Below are 15,844 nucleotides of genomic sequence, written 5' to 3'. Positions count from 1 at the left end.
TGATCCTATTATTTTGAATAGAGCAGATTTATCTGAAAGGTAGTCATATAAAAAAAAGAATCTTGAGTTTCAAACTTTAACACTTTTGTTGTATTAAAATATTTCTTTTATTTTAGCTTTCCATTTGTCCTCTTTTCAGAAGCATGCTATTTTCATAGACAATTTTAATATTGCCATATTACGTTTGGCACCTATTCTTAAGATCATGTTAGTTTTAAAAGTTCTTTTTTTCCCCTTCCCCAGTTGGCTCATTAGAGCCTAGGTAGCAGGTGAGTAAGAGCTATGGTCATTATTTAAGACAGTAACTATCATCTTGGTAACAGTAACTGGGTTAGATGTCATTTTTCAAACTTTCATAATGTACACACTTACATAAACATGCATATACACACAGACAGACACACAATCTCTCTCTCTATATTTTTTTGGTACCATTTGTGAATAAGTTGTATAGACTATGGCCCATTACTCTGAGTACATCACTGTCAAAAGTTCAAACAATCTTATGTAAAATTCATAGTTAAACCCAATCTCAGTTCAGTTCTCTTCTAGCTTACTGCAGCTCATTCTAATCTGGTATCAAGAATCATAATAATTATTATATTTTTTCCTTACAAATATATAATTCACAAAAAGCCTTATTTTAATATATTTATAATTACTTAACATTAGACTAAAAATTAGAGTAGCATCTGTAATATACTTATTCTGTAACTTCAAGTACATCCTGGCATACAGTACTAGAATAGGCAACTCAATGCTTGCTGCATTCTTTTTTGTTTTTTGAGAGTCTTGCTCTGTCACCCAGGATGAAGTGCAGTAGCATGATCTCGGTTCACTGCAACCTCTGCCTCCCAGGTTCAAGCAATTCTACTGCCACAGTCTCGCTAATAGCTGAGATTACAGGTGCATGCCACCACACCCAGCTAATGTTTGTAGTTTTAGTAGAGACAGGATTTCACCATGTTGGCCAGGCTGATCTTGAACTTGTGACCTCAAGTGATCCACCCACCTTGGCCTCCTGAAGTGCTGGGATTACAGGCATGAGCCACCATACCCAGCATACCCAGCCCAAGGCTTGCTGCATTCTAATAGGACTATTTATTAAGAAATATATAAGTAGGGAAAAAATGTGTGCACAAGTAGAGAAAATTGCTAGCCAAAAAAAAGAATAAAACAGTATCATCAAAACCAAATCCCAGTGAGACTGTTAATCACCTCTATAAAAAGGAGCTAAACTCATTCAGCCAACCTAAAATTATGTTTTTTTGTCTTTCTCTGTGATGAGTGCCTCAAGTATTGAGTTTTAAACTTAATCTTAAAAAAAAAAAAAATTCTGCTATGCTGAAGGTTTAACTGCCATGTTGGATAGTGGTATATCTAAAAATAACTTTATAGCATCTTAATTACGGAAATAATTTATAGGTCCCAGTAAGAAGAGAAGCATACATTTTCTATTTTCCTCAAAACATTTTCTAGGGCTTCGGCAAATATAGCTGAAGATATTGGGAACTAAACTGTGGAATCCAATTTTTATGAACAGGCAGCAGGAGCTGTATTTTTGATTGTTATTTACAAATGTCATAAAAATATAAATAAAATGTATTTCTACTCATAAAAATGATAAAAGGGCTCATAAGGAACATTTAACAGGTGTATTTTCTATGTACATAAAAAAAGGGTTACATGATGGTATTACAGGACAGAGAAAAACAATTCAAGGCCTATGGATTATATACCATGCAGGAGAAAAAACCAATTACTAAATGAATCACTAATTTCAATTATGTGAATATTCACAACCTTCTTTCAGGAGGTTTTAATTAATTGGCTATCGGTAGGTAAGGCGTAAGGACATATGACCTTCTAGGTTTCTATCACTATGCTGATTTTCTGAATCACTGTGTAAGGTCGGGAGAAACTTCCCTGAACTCCAAATCCATGTTATTTTCCAACACTCTTCCTTCCTTTATGTAGATCCAAGGTTCCATCTGGTATCATTTTCCTTTTGCCTGAGAACTTCCTTTAACCTGTAGTATGGTTCTGATGTTTTTATCTGAAAAGTATTCATATTGCCTTCAATTTGAAGAATATTTCTGTTTGTTAGATATACAATTCTAAGTTGACATATACTTTCAGCACTTTATGGATGTTCCAGACTTCTGGCTTACATAGCGTTTAACACGAAGTCTAAAGTCATTTTTATTTTTGTTCACTAGCACATAATATGTCTCTTTTCCTCTAGCTGCTTTTAGGATTTTTCTCCTATCACTGGTTTTCAGCAATTTTATGTATCTTTTGCTTTGTTATTTTGTATATGTTTCTGTTTATCCTGCCTGAGGTTGATAGAACTCAAGTCTGTGGGTTTACAGAATTCATCAAATCTGGAAAATATGGGGCCATAATTTCTTCAAGTATTCCTCTCCTTTTGGAACTCCAATTACTTGCCCATTAGACAGCTTCCCTTAGGACACTAAAGCTGGTTTTTTTTCCTCCAGTTCTTTATTTTTCAGTGTAGCTTGAATAGATTCTGTTCTATTGCTATGTCTTCAAATTGACTCATTTTTCTTTTACAGTATCTCATCTGCTGTTAATCTCATGCAGCAAACTTTTTTTTTAATCTCTAGAAAGTTCACTTAATTCTTTTTAGTAGCTTCTATTTCTCTCATTATGTTCATGTTTTCTTGGATTAACTTGTCTCCTACTTGCATCATCTGTCATTTCAGAGTCTGTTTCTACTCACTAATTTTTCTCTTTAATTTTGATTACATGCTGGACATTGTGGTCATATTGTTTAGGATCTCAATTTCTTTTTAACCTTCTTTAAAGAACACTGGCCTTTGTTCTGATAAACAAGTAACAGTTTGATCCCTTCAAAAAATCTGTTCAGTTTCTTAGGATATGTTCAGATTAGGCTTCACTTCAGGGACAGTAGAGACCTAATGCCAAGGTGCAGCACTCTAGGGCTTTGCAAAATTCTAATCTGTCTTTTTAACTTAGTGATACTACTGACCTCCGTTTGGGCAACTGAAATCCAAAAACTGCCTCTAGAGAGAAAGCCAGGGTGAACACAGGGCTCAGCATTTCTGTTTCATCTTATCCTGGACTATTCATTTTCTAATATTTGAAAACAGATTTTTTTAAAAACATATTTTGTCTAATTTTCTATTTGCTTATTCCTCCTTTGTCACCTATCTTAATCAAATGATTTAACCAAATTGTTTAGTCTTATATATTAGGCTCCTTAAATTTTACATGCAAAGGTAGTTAAAACACAAATACAATTTTAAGGTAAGGAGATGAATTATAATTAAGAGGAATGAAAATTATAATATTTATAATATAGCAAAGTGATTCCTCACCTCTGACCACCACTAAGTTCAGTTAGGTTTTCTTTCCAGGTATTTCCTAAGGCAACCTTGAACTCCAGACCATCCAAAACAGTTTGACCCTCTGGTGGTGCAAGCATAGCATTAGCACCAGGCAAAAGAGTAGAAAAAATAGACCCAAAGTCCTTGTTCACCTGGATTTAAAAAATAAAAAAGTTAAAACATCAGGATGCTTTCCAAGAAGAATCAATTGTTGATATATGTACATGTAACACAGCAGGTCTACTTTGTCTATTACTCTAACTCAGGGGCTGACAAACTAAGGCCCATGAGAAAAATCTGGATATGCTCATTCATTTACAAAGTGTCTACTGGTGCTAGTGATATGACAAAATCAGGTAGTTGCAACAGAGACTGGATGGGCTCCCAAGCAAAAAATATTTACTATCTGGCCCTTTACAAAATGAATTACTGAATCCTGCTCTAATTTCCAGGGGAACTAGAAGGCACACCTCTAACTCCACTCCAAAGTTTTGACACTTTTGTAGAACACACTGCAGGAATCCTCAAGATACACACAATTGTATCACACGAGGAAAAAAACACAAAATAGAGAAGCAAACAAAAAACAAAACTCTTTTTGGAATAAAATGTTCTCTTCTAAAACTTTTCTTTTTCCTGTTGACTGATAGAATAAGATGGGTCCAAAGGCCTAAGTAGATCAGTGTGAGGCCCAGGAGAAAAAGGGGCATGAATTCAAAGGACCAGATCCGTTAAAGCATTCTTTTCTACATGCCTCATCTCCTAGCCGAAGAGGTTAAGCTGTTGAGGGCCAGAAACAGGATTACATCCCAAGAGAAAAGAAAGCTGTTTGGCCTGCCCCTGTCTTGCCACAGAAGGAGACAGAAATTTAGGGGCAAAATCCTAGCTTGTAATAGGGTAATTTTTGTTCATACGCACTTGATTGATGATTTGGGAATCTGGCCATCTGTCTTCAAAGACATGACTAATATTCTTAGTTCAGCAGTCAAACTTGAAAGCCTAACACACACACACACACAAAGGACTTGACAGCCAAGTTCTCTAAAGAAATCTCCAAATTCAAACGCAGGTATACAATATTCAAATGTAAATATAGTTTTTAATGAATACTTACAGTAACAAGAAAATCACATAGACACAAGCAGTGATCCTAAATATAGATTTACTAAGTAACACACATTTTAAAAGCAAGTACATGGCTGCTGAATAATATCCTACAGATTGGAAGCAGGTTCTAGGCCAAGTGTGGGAGAGGCAGCTCAGGACCAACAGAGAGGAATGCTACTAAACTTGAACCAGAGACCCAATGTGAAACTTCCTCCAAAAGAGAACGCACAGAGAAGAATACAGCCCTATGCTACATAGAAAATGAGTTATATTCATAGATTGATATAAAGATGAAATAAAAGAGAATTCTGCAAGTCCAATGAGGCTATTAAAAAAACAAACCAAAAACAACAAAAGCCTAGAATACTCTGGCTTTGTCACTTTGTCAATCAAGTATGCCTGAAGCCAGAAGGAAGAATATAATGCTGGTAACAGTACCTACTTCATTAGGTTATTGTGAAGATTAGATGAGAAAATTAATTTGAGAATAGTGACTAGCATATAATAAGCATTGACTAAATGTTACTGGCTTGGAAGAACCTTGGAAATTAGGGAAGAGCAGGATATGTTTAGACAATAGATTCTGATTTGCACTAAGTCCAGGAACCCTGGTGGGAAAAAAGAAAAAAAAAAACCTCTCAGATCCAGTGTTAAATCGACATGCTGCACACCAAATAGGGTCAGCCTTTTGCTTCCATTTTTAAGAGAAAAATAGTACAGGGAATGGAGCACTGAAAATAAGTCTTAGAGAAGAAAAAAACAAGGTGACTAAAAGGGATAATTGTGCTGCATTACTGAAGACAGAGTTCCTACAGAATTACAAAGAGAAAAAGAGGCAAGGTGCCCCATTAAAACCCAGAAAGCACAGGTTTGCTAAACTACCAAACAGCACAGTAACTCTATGTTTGGAATCTTTGAAGTAAGAATCTTCTGCTATAGTAAAAATGGAAAAACTTCCACATGAGAGGCTAAGGAATTATCCTATAGGAGACAGATACATGAAGTCAGGGAAGCAGAAGTAACAGTAAAGAAGCCTGAGATCCACCAAAGTTGTCATAAAACAAAATGGAATTGGGATTTTGTTGAGTAAGCATCCTGTAAAAGAGAATACTAAACTTGGCTTGTTTACTGTCCAATTCTTAAAGAAGTACAAGAATGCCAGGATCTGGCAGTAGTCAAGTTCAAAAAGAAAAAATGCATTTAAAAGTCAGAGGTTTTCATTAAGGTGTGAATATGTGCCTCATTCAAACATAAATCAGCCATTTCGAATTTCTTATAGAGTATAAATCCACTGACGATATTTTTTCATCCTTGCAACCTCATATAAAACAAAACATAAAAAATACCTTTTGCCATGCAATATTTAGGGCTTGGTTTTTCTTCTGGTCAAGGTCTTCTATAGTTGTAAGAATTTTGGATTTGTCATTTTCTACAATTCTCTTCTTCTTCATCAAGTCATTATACTATGAGATAAAAAACATGGGTAACTGGGAAAATATAAAATCTCTTCTATATTCTGGAATTAGGTCAGAAATAAACAGGTTTCATTATTTTTATATATAATACATACATTCCTATTTACCAAAAAGATATAATGCACTAAGAATTATATATACTCTTATATACTATACATATACTGTATGATGTGTGTATATACACACTCTTAACAAAATTAGGAGTAAAATCATCCATATGTACATAACAAAATTAAATTGCTAGAACTAAGAATTTATAAGACAAAGTCCTTAAAATATTTTGACTTCACTAATATTCCCTTATCTCCTTGCAAGAGATAAGGCAGCCAAGGCAAAAAAAAAAAAAAAAAAAAAAAGTGTTATATATAAACTTAAGTAAAAGGAGCCCTGAAAGCTCTCCTCTTAAGGTCAGCCTTAGCAGTGACATGAACAAAATTTTGATCCTTCACCATGATATATAGGAACCACATAAATTGGACCTTATTTTTTTTTACTTTTACTTTAAGTTCTGGGATACATGCGCAGAATGTGCAGGTTTGTTACACAGGTATACATGTGCCATGGTGGTTTGCTGCACCAATCAACCAGGTTTTAAGCCCTGTATGCATCAGGATAAAGGGAACTGGACCTTATTTATCCCTTCACTTTACGGCATTAAACTCCTCCCCGGGTTCTGGCCATACAGTCTTTTATAGCTCCTTTGAACATAATAAACTCACTATTGTCTTATGGCCCCTGCACTGTTCTCCCTTCCTGTAATGCTCTTTCTAAGACATAACGGTTGCCTGAAATTTCAGCTCAAATATCAGCACTTTAGAATAGTCTTCCTTCAAGCAAGGCTGTAGAAGGATAATCATACCATGAACAGCAGCAGGACTTCCTAAAACTCTTCCTAATTCATTTCTCCTCAAAGCCCTACATTTCAAGGAGGCTTCACGTTCACCTTTAACAATTCTAGCCAGTCCTGCTGTTTTCCTTGCTGTCCCTCTTCTTTACAGCCACGCTCCCCAAACCTTCTCTCTACATTTTTATTTTATTTTTTCATGAAAACCCATGTAATTGCTTATGTAGATAGACACAAAACACAAGAAAAAAAAAGGCCATCTGCTGATCAACAACATAGGCTTCTCCTCTGGTAAAGAGACGGGAGTTGATAAATTCTTTTGAAAAAAATATTAGACTCAGGTCTCATCTAATAGAAGGAAACGAGTAAAAGTGAACAAGTTTCATGTTATGCAGATCAAATTCAGACCAAAGTTTTCCTTCTACAAATATACCACACATTGCAAAGCTTTAATGTAGAAATGAAAACCAGCAGGAGCATTTTCTAGAGAGATCACAATACCTGCATGATTCATCTGTTTGGTATCTAACATAATATAGACTCTTTGTGCATATTCATGCTAAAAACAGTTTAAAAAAAAAAAAGTTATGGTAAAATTTCTTCAAAGTAATTGTGCTATTATCAGTGTTGCAGATTTCTCATGAATTTTACTCTATGATTTGCAAATTCAAACAGAATTTTGCAGCATTAAGGAAGGTATGGGGCATTAATATAAAATTACTAAGATAGCCATTTCTTATGGCTATCTTAAGAGCAGGGAATGCTTCCCCCACTGGGTTTTTCTAGTGCTAGGTCCTCCCAAGGTCATCACTAGATGACAGTAAACTCCCTTCCCAGACTCAAAGTTTTGTCAGGTTAGGGGAGAATAACATTACTAAGTAATTGAGAGCATTCTGAGAAGAGGCTGCAGAATTTATAGATTAGTGAAACAGTATTTATGTATATAATGGCTTTAGTCATTACTTATATAATAGTTTCAGTATACAGTAGAGTCAAGAGGACGACAGCAGCATATCCTATTCAAGGCTTTTCAATGCAAGTGAAAGAAATGATAGAAATGTGAGGAATTATGTTTGACAAAGAACAAAAGCCAGTGAAAAAGTCATTCCAGGTGTAATAGAATGTAAAAACAACTAATGACGCGTAAGAGTAATAAGAAAAAAATGATGAAAAGAGAAAAAGGAAAGCAGAAAGAAAAATATCAAGGACATCTGCAAAAGGTTAACTCTAATAATTGCATCAGGGGTCATACAGAGCTATCAATGCTGGTCATGTTCTAATGTGGCCAGATATTCATCAGAAATTGACTTACTCGCTCTTCAGCTTCTGTCAATACATTCATAGCTCTCATATTGACATTTCTTCCTAGTTTCTCCTTCATTTCTTGCAACTTCTGAAGTCTCTGACCAGCTTCTTTAGGGTTGTTAGTTTTGAAATCATAGGCACTATTGGGTTGGCCAAAGAGGTGTCTCTCTGCATTAATCCAGTCATAATCTTTCAACATTTTGGATACCTAGCCACATATAAAAATAGATGGGAGATCTATGAATGTTTACAAACCAATATGCATAAGCCAGTTTCTTTAATACTGAAGAGGAAAAAACCTTCAATGACTAATTTTTTTTTTTTTTTTTTGAGATGGAGTTTCACTCTTGTTGCCCAAGCTGGAGTGCCATGGCGCGATCTTGGCTGACCGCAACTTACGCCTCCCAGGTTCAAGCAATTCTGCTGCCTCAGCCTCCCGAGTAACTGGGATTACAGGTATGCACCACCATGCCCAGCTAATTTTGTATTTTTTAGTAGAGATGGGGTTTCTCCATGTTGGTCAGGCTGGTCTGGAACTCCTGACCTCAGGTGATCCGCCCACCTTGGCCTCCCAAAGTGCTGGGATTACAGGCGTGAGCCACTGTGCCTAGGCGACTCATTTTAAAAATGAGTTTCATTACTGACAAGAATAAAGATGAATATTTTTACCTGGAGCACAGACTACAGAAACAAGACATTCTATAGCAAAAGATCTTCCTATTACTTTGGCATTAGAAGAGCCAACTCACAGAGAAATTTTTACAAAGTATACGCAAAGCACCTCCATTAGAATGAAATGTAAGTCAGGTAGAACTCCTTCAGAATTTACCAAATTCAATCTATTGCTTCAAAACACAACTTATGAGAAGCTAAAATTCTTTTAATACTTAAGTCATAGATTGGGTAAAAATCATGGAAGCCTAATGCTGACTGAGACCTAATAATTTTTCTCTCAGAAATATATTCTAAGAAACTGCCCTAAACATTGACTCTATCCCTGCTCCCACCCTTTTGAAAAAGGCACCATATAATAATTTTTCATGTAATACAACTGATTACACAGTTCAAATTATAGTGCTTAAAGAAGACTTTCTTCTACTAGAATTATGATTCATTCTCACTGGCAGAATCCAATCCTTGTTAATTTGTTGACTTGTATTAATTCCATGGATATGGTCTCACGTGTAGGCACCGAAATTCAATTATCATTTCTAGTGTATCTTCCTTTTGAACTGTAAACTCTTTGAAAGCATTCTGTATGTGTTGCTCATCCTTACACTGTCAGTGCCTGGCACAGTATCTGATACTAGCAGGTATGTATAAATCTTTGATTGACTTCTTAGCAGACCCACTTGCAAGTCCCTCCTTTTACTCTTTCTATTGTAAATAAAATCTCCTAGCAATCACCAGTACTAGCATTTTCAATTACCAAAAAACTATTAGCAGTAACATTGCCACTGGTAATATTTCAGTCAGTCTACTATCACTAAGCTAATGGGAAATCAATAGTAATAAAGTGGTAGATTATAATGTAGCCATAAAGAATGTTGTTTAAATCAAGTTCCACGGTTCTTTCAGAAGACGGGGAGATTGTTTTGTATGTTCTTGATCTTTCTGAAGTTAAAGTTCATGTATTTTTAGGATGCTAAAAAAAAATCCTGGACATTAAAAAGGTGCCAAACTGTTACACACTCATAAGAAAACATGCTAGATGAATTATTAATACCATGTTAATGCAGCTTCTTAACCAAGCAATGAATTTCTGCAAAAGCATGTGTTATCTTTAAAGCACTGAAGTAAAGGTGCTGTGATACATGAAAGAAAGAAACTGGGATAACCTCAAAAACACAGCTGCTTGGCAAAACATCAGATTTTTTTATAAAGTTGCAAATACTGACAGCAGTGACACTCTAAAGACATGTGGAAGCCAATTCAGTCCTTTTTTTAGATTACCTGTATATATAGTTCCGTGAGTTCTTTAAATTCAATGTGAAATAAGGTAGAGAATATATATCATTATTACTAGAACATCAGTAATTAGTTCTATCAATTTCCATGGGAGACCACTAAACATTTCATAAATACATCTTGTAGATGGGAAAAAATATCTAAAGTTAAATCTAAAAATAAAACATTTGTGCAATTTGTTGAAAATTAGCATTGTTGAAAAGCAGTTAAAGCTGCAAGCTCAAATTTATGTCAGGCTGTAATTTTGCCATTTATATTTACAGAGTTCTCTATCAAGCAGTTTTCTAAAATTTTTCAAGAGCTCAGTAACAAAAATTTGATTTAGTATAAAAAATGCACACAAACGTATACCTTTGCAGCACCATCTTCAGCCTCCCGTTTATGTTTGCTGATGTTGTGGTCTAATTCCTTAATTTTAAGCTGAGAATCATTGTTTTGCTCCTTGTGTTTTGCCACTTCTGCATATTTAGCTTTAATTACAGTGTCCTGGGCTGTTATCACCTCTTTTTGCTTGGTCACCTCTTCTTGAGCTTTATTTACTGACTCCTGAAACAAAAAAATTAAAGAAAATATGTGGTGAGTTAACATGTAAATAATTTCAATTTACTAAACAATTATCTGACAGATCCCTGGGCAAGATGGCAATGTGATTACAGGCAGAGAGATGATCACCTAACCCTCTATATTTTATATCACCATTAAAAGGACTAATTAATTTATACACAGAAGAAAACTTGGATTATCTCTGGAAAAAGGGGTGGGGGTACAATGCTCATGCTGCAAATGAGAGCGTTTTTGCTAGATGTAATGTAGATGGAATCAACTAAGTGAGGAAGAAGAGGGACTGCTAGAAGCTGACTGACCTATGTGATCCCAAAACTGGCAATTCTGGATGAGTAACAGCTATTTGTGCCTCATTCTCTCATCATGATGAGTGAAAAGATTGAGAACACTAAAGTCAAACATCTTAAGCTAATGTTTCATAAAAATATTTCTCCAATTTGGTAAACAAATCCTACCTTATTTTTAGCCACCTCAGCTGCCATTACTTCAATCTGACTTTCATAGGATTTGATAGCTTCATTTACAGCTTCAAGCTGTTGTTTGTACGATGTATGCTCTCTCTTGAGCTCTTCCAGTTCCAGAGTGATAGCTTCAACTTCCTATAAAAAAATACAGTATTTGGGTATTCATATAGGTTATTAACTACTAAAAAACAAGTATGTACAGAACAATTAAATACATAATAATCTCATGCAAGTAAGACCCACAGCTTTGTTACCACTCAGCTACCGAAAGTACAGGTTAAGCTGCTTCCCCAGAAAAAGGAAGTTTATTTTCCTATATCAAAAAAAAAAAAAGTATGTGTAATTTTTATAGGTTCAAAGAACTCTGCATAAATTATTTTCTTTATCCTTTATTCCTACAGGGAAAACAATATAACATTCTATGTAACAGATGAATTAGTGGAAGTAAAGCTTTTTTAAAAACAAAATTGTTCAATGTGTAAAAAGTTTCTCAATATTCTTCTTTCCCACTATAGCCTTCAATTCATTAAAAGAGCAGTCCCCAACCTTTTTGGCACCAAGGACCAGATTTGTGGAAGATGATTTTTCCATATGGCGGGCGCAGGGAGAGAGTATGGTTTCTGGATAAAACCACCCCATCTCAGATCATCAGGCATTAGATTCTCATAAGGAATATGCAACCTAGATCCCTTGCATGCACAGTTCACAAAAGGGTCTGCATTCCTCTGAGAATCTAATGCCACCGCTGATCTGACAGAAGGTGTAACTCAGGCGGTAATCCTCATTTGCCTGCCATACACCTCCTCTGTTACTGGTCTGTGGCCTGGGGGTTGGGGACCCCTGCATTAGAAAATACTTTGACAAGAATCTTAGAGTGGGCTAAAAAAAAAATGCGAGGGAATATATTTAGGTGAAATCGCATAAAAGTGATTAACAGCATAGCCTTTGGAGACAAAAACCTAGCTTCAGATTCCAGCTTTGGCTTAGCTAAAAGATATAATAAAGTATCATCAGTTTACAACTGAATGACACCTTGTAAATATAACATGCTTTGTCTTCCATCATGCTCTCACAGTGCACATTCATTTAGGTGCTTATCAAATAAAAATGTCAACTTGCTGAATCTCTGATATGACATCCACAATACCAAATAATCCACTCCTGAAGAAAGGCCATCGGCTCTTGAAGGAAGCATTTACCAACTATCAACTTTGCCCTTTCCTTAAAATTAGCATCCCCTACTCACAACTATGAAACACTCGACTGCAGGCTTTTCAGAGAAAAATACAGATTAAATAACCCTTATCCAAAGTGTGTAGGACCAGAAGTCTTTCAGACTTCAGATTTTTTTTTGGATTTTGGAATACTTGCATTATACAGAGTAATTGAGTATCCCAAATCCAATCTGCTCCAATGAACATTTCCTTTGAGCCTCAGATCAACACTCAGAAAGTTTCTAATTTGTATTTTGGATTTGAGATGCTCATCCTGGATACTTCTTTGACTTGTAAGAAGCACAATTTGTTTCCAAAGAACACTGCTCCCTTTTAGATTCTCAGATCAATTCTGATGAATAAGGTCAACCAATGATGCTCTACCACCTTCAGCTCTACATTGACTTTAAAAGGTTGGTTCAATTTCAAAAAGAAGTTATTACCTGTTGTTTTTCTTTCATCTTCTTGCTAGATGCATCTGCCTTTGTTTTGGCACAATCCAGTTTTTTCTGAGCATCTTTCAGTTCTCGCTCTCTTTCAGCTTCTGCATTTTTCATTTTATTTTCCAATACTTCATATTTTTCTTCTGCTTTTCTTTGGATTTCTTCAGTGTTTTTCAAAGTCTCCTCACTTTCCTCTGCATCATAAAGCAAGCAAATGTGGCTAAATTAACAATGGTAAAGGTTTACAAATTCAACTTTTAATAGAAGAAATGGTTTGGAAAATTACAGGGTACAATTTAAGAAAACTAACTATCCCAATGATATTCTAGAAATGGTATAATGAAACGCAGATCCTACCTAAAAGCCATACTTGAATTATCTAAATATCTGTAACAAAATAATTTCTTTTGCTATGAACTTGAACTTTACCTACAACTATCCTTTTACAAAGGTACTGAAGCAATCTATTTAAAAAAAAAAAATCACAGATCGTATTTTTAACGCAACTGTATGCTTCCTAAAACCAGAACAGTGTAACTATGGTATTTTTCTATAGTTGCTAGAAAGTGTGTAATTTCATAAACAAGCCTACTTTATTTCTTTGCCTATTTTATACATATTCAGGGAACTTCTCATTAAAGTCGACAAATAATATGACAGTATGTCTAGGATACAGCAAAGGAAAAACATCCCCAAATCTGTGAAAGAAAAAAATAAGGTCAGGCGTGGTAGTTCATGCCTGTGTAATCCCAGCACTTTGGGAGGCCAAGGCAGGCAGATCATGAGGTCAAGAGATCAAGACCATCCTGACCAACATGGTGAAACCTCATCTCTACTAAAAATACAAAAATTAGCTGGGTGTGGTGGTGCACGCCTGTAGTCCCAGCTACTCGGGAGGCTGAAGAAGGTGCTTGAACCCAGGAGGCAGAGGTTGCAGTGAGCTGAGATCCCACCATTGCACTCCAGCCTGGGGACAGAGAGAGACTCCGTCTCAAAAAAATAAATAAAAGAGCAATACTGAATGAACACGTGTTGCTGTAACAACTGATATGTATTGTGAGTGTTAGGACCCAGGTGCAAACATAACCTTGGAAGTCATTACCGCACAATTTCTTACACTACTTTTCATTGCAGAAAATACTATTAAAATATTAGTGGAGAAGCACATGTGTGGATATTGTCCTAATGAATGACAAAAATTTAAACTACCACACGCAATTAAATTCTAAGGAAAACATATAAGCTATCTTAAAATTAGGGAAATGGCTATAAAGTGAATTACACTAAACATTAAAAACTTTTGTATAACAAAAATACTATGAACACAAAATTAAAAGACTAGTACATAGCCAAAAAAGACGGTAAAAGGATATTTGCAATGCACATAACCTACAAGAAATTAGGACTCTCAAGAATGAGAACAGTGGGAAAAAAACCATGAGCAACCCATGGGCAAAAGAAATAAACAGAACATTCACAGAAGTATAAACCCAAAGGTCCAATGAACATACAAAAAAAGATCCCAAATTTCATCAGCAATTAGGGAAATGCAAATTAAATGCTAATGCATGCTATCTTTTCACAACCAACAGATTTGGAAAATTTTAAAAGTCTGGAGAAAAAAGAACTTGGAGAAATGAAAACTTTCATATGCTACTGGTGGAAATGAGTATTGGTAAAAACGAACAGACCTTTGACAATATACAATAAAGATGAAAATGACCATACTCTAAGACCTAGAAATCCCATACTTGGATTTTCCCTAAATAAACTTTATCATATATATCTTAAACATAGCACAGGTAGAGAAGATACCTAAAGTAAGGTAACGGATATGAATAAAACCAGAGATTAAGCATGGACTGTTTTCATCTTACCAATGGTTTTTTTAAGGGCATCTAATTCTTCTTGTTGCTTGTGATATGAGCTTTGCTGGAGCTTGGTTTGTAATAAATCTGCCTCTTCAGTTTTCATCTCCCACTGCTGTTTTAGTTGGCGGTATCTTACAGAAACAGAAACATGAAAGAAATGACTGTCATTTTTCTGGTATTTGAGAAATACATTCAAACTTCAGATTCTTACCTTAAATAAACTCACATACATTATAAACAATATAAGATGCTACTGGTTACAGGAATAATTTTGATGGCTTTCAAGTTTCTGAGGCACCAATTAATTCAAATTTAGATCTGGTCATTGAAGGTGAACAACTCTAAATGACTAAAATCCATAATAACTATTTACATTAAAAATATTTAACAGCTAGGTTTCCTTAAAAATAATCCCTCTTGCTAACTGAAAAGAAAAAAAAAATCAAACCAACTACTCACCATGAAAAATGATTAATTAAAACAATTACATAAAATTTCAAAAATGTAGTGATCTATTTATTAACCTCATTTTCAAATGTTAACAATAATAATAATGTTCCCTACTTTTAGTGTAAGAAAAATAGTTTTGAACTTAGTTGTTTAAAACGCACTTTCTTGAAAACTTTGTAATTCTATCCCAGTTCTGGCTGCTTAGTCATTTCTTTTGAAAGGTATTCAGCTAATTCAGTTGCAGTGAAATTTCAAGTTAATATAAATTCACAAAGTACCTTGTCACTAGAAATTCATGAAGTTTGAGGGAAAAAAAAAAAAAAACTTATAAAATATAAATACTACCTTGAGTATTCTTGCCTGAAGATATACTTGACGGTACTTAAAACAATAATTTTAACTTCAAATTAATTTTAAAATGTGGAGTGTAGAAATATTTGTTTAAAAGATGTTACTTTCCTGATATTGTGTGAAACAATGGCTTTAGCTGATTCTTCCACCATTCTCATTTTTTTCAAAATCTATTTTCCTTCCTTGACCTCAGTGTCACAATTAGCAAAGAATTCAATTCTGCAGAATAAATGATCCAATACTACTGAACAAAATTAACAGTTCTAAACCAAATGTAACTAACTACAAACTCATCACCTTGTTAGAGCTTCCACATATCACAGAAAAATTTTGTTTTACTCTTCTCACAGAAAAAAATTCATTTACTCTATGGTTAATTTATATTCATGAAGGTAAAATGCAGGCCTTTACATGTAT

At 34.8% G+C, this 15,844-nt stretch overlaps 1 protein-coding gene across 7 annotated transcripts in view; it reads right to left on the bottom strand.

Annotated features, from left to right (window-relative positions):
• Positions 1–15,844, bottom strand: part of SMC2 (structural maintenance of chromosomes 2) — a 47,486-nt gene that overhangs the window by 3,381 nt on the left and 28,261 nt on the right. For 6 of the 7 annotated variants that reach the window (XM_024252509.3, XM_024252505.3, XM_024252508.3 and 3 more), the window contains exons 17-23: positions 14,633–14,757; positions 12,756–12,949; positions 11,090–11,233; positions 10,422–10,616; positions 8,110–8,310; positions 5,825–5,941; positions 3,363–3,523 (exon numbers count right to left, since the gene is read on the bottom strand). In XM_024252509.3, the coding sequence (XP_024108277.3) occupies positions 3,363–3,523; positions 5,825–5,941; positions 8,110–8,310; positions 10,422–10,616; positions 11,090–11,233; positions 12,756–12,949; positions 14,633–14,757 (1,137 nt within the window). Of the gene's footprint in view, positions 1–23; positions 2,057–3,362; positions 3,524–5,824; positions 5,942–8,109; positions 8,311–10,421; positions 10,617–11,089; positions 11,234–12,755; positions 12,950–14,632; positions 14,758–15,844 lie in introns of those variants that run through there. The other variant, XM_024252510.3, reaches the window with a different exon arrangement.

This window comes from Pongo abelii, chromosome 13 (assembly GCF_028885655.2).
Source record: "Pongo abelii isolate AG06213 chromosome 13, NHGRI_mPonAbe1-v2.0_pri, whole genome shotgun sequence".
In the NCBI taxonomy this organism is placed as follows: Eukaryota; Metazoa; Chordata; class Mammalia; order Primates; family Hominidae; genus Pongo; species Pongo abelii.
This window is presented reverse-complemented; position numbering and strand designations above follow the sequence as displayed.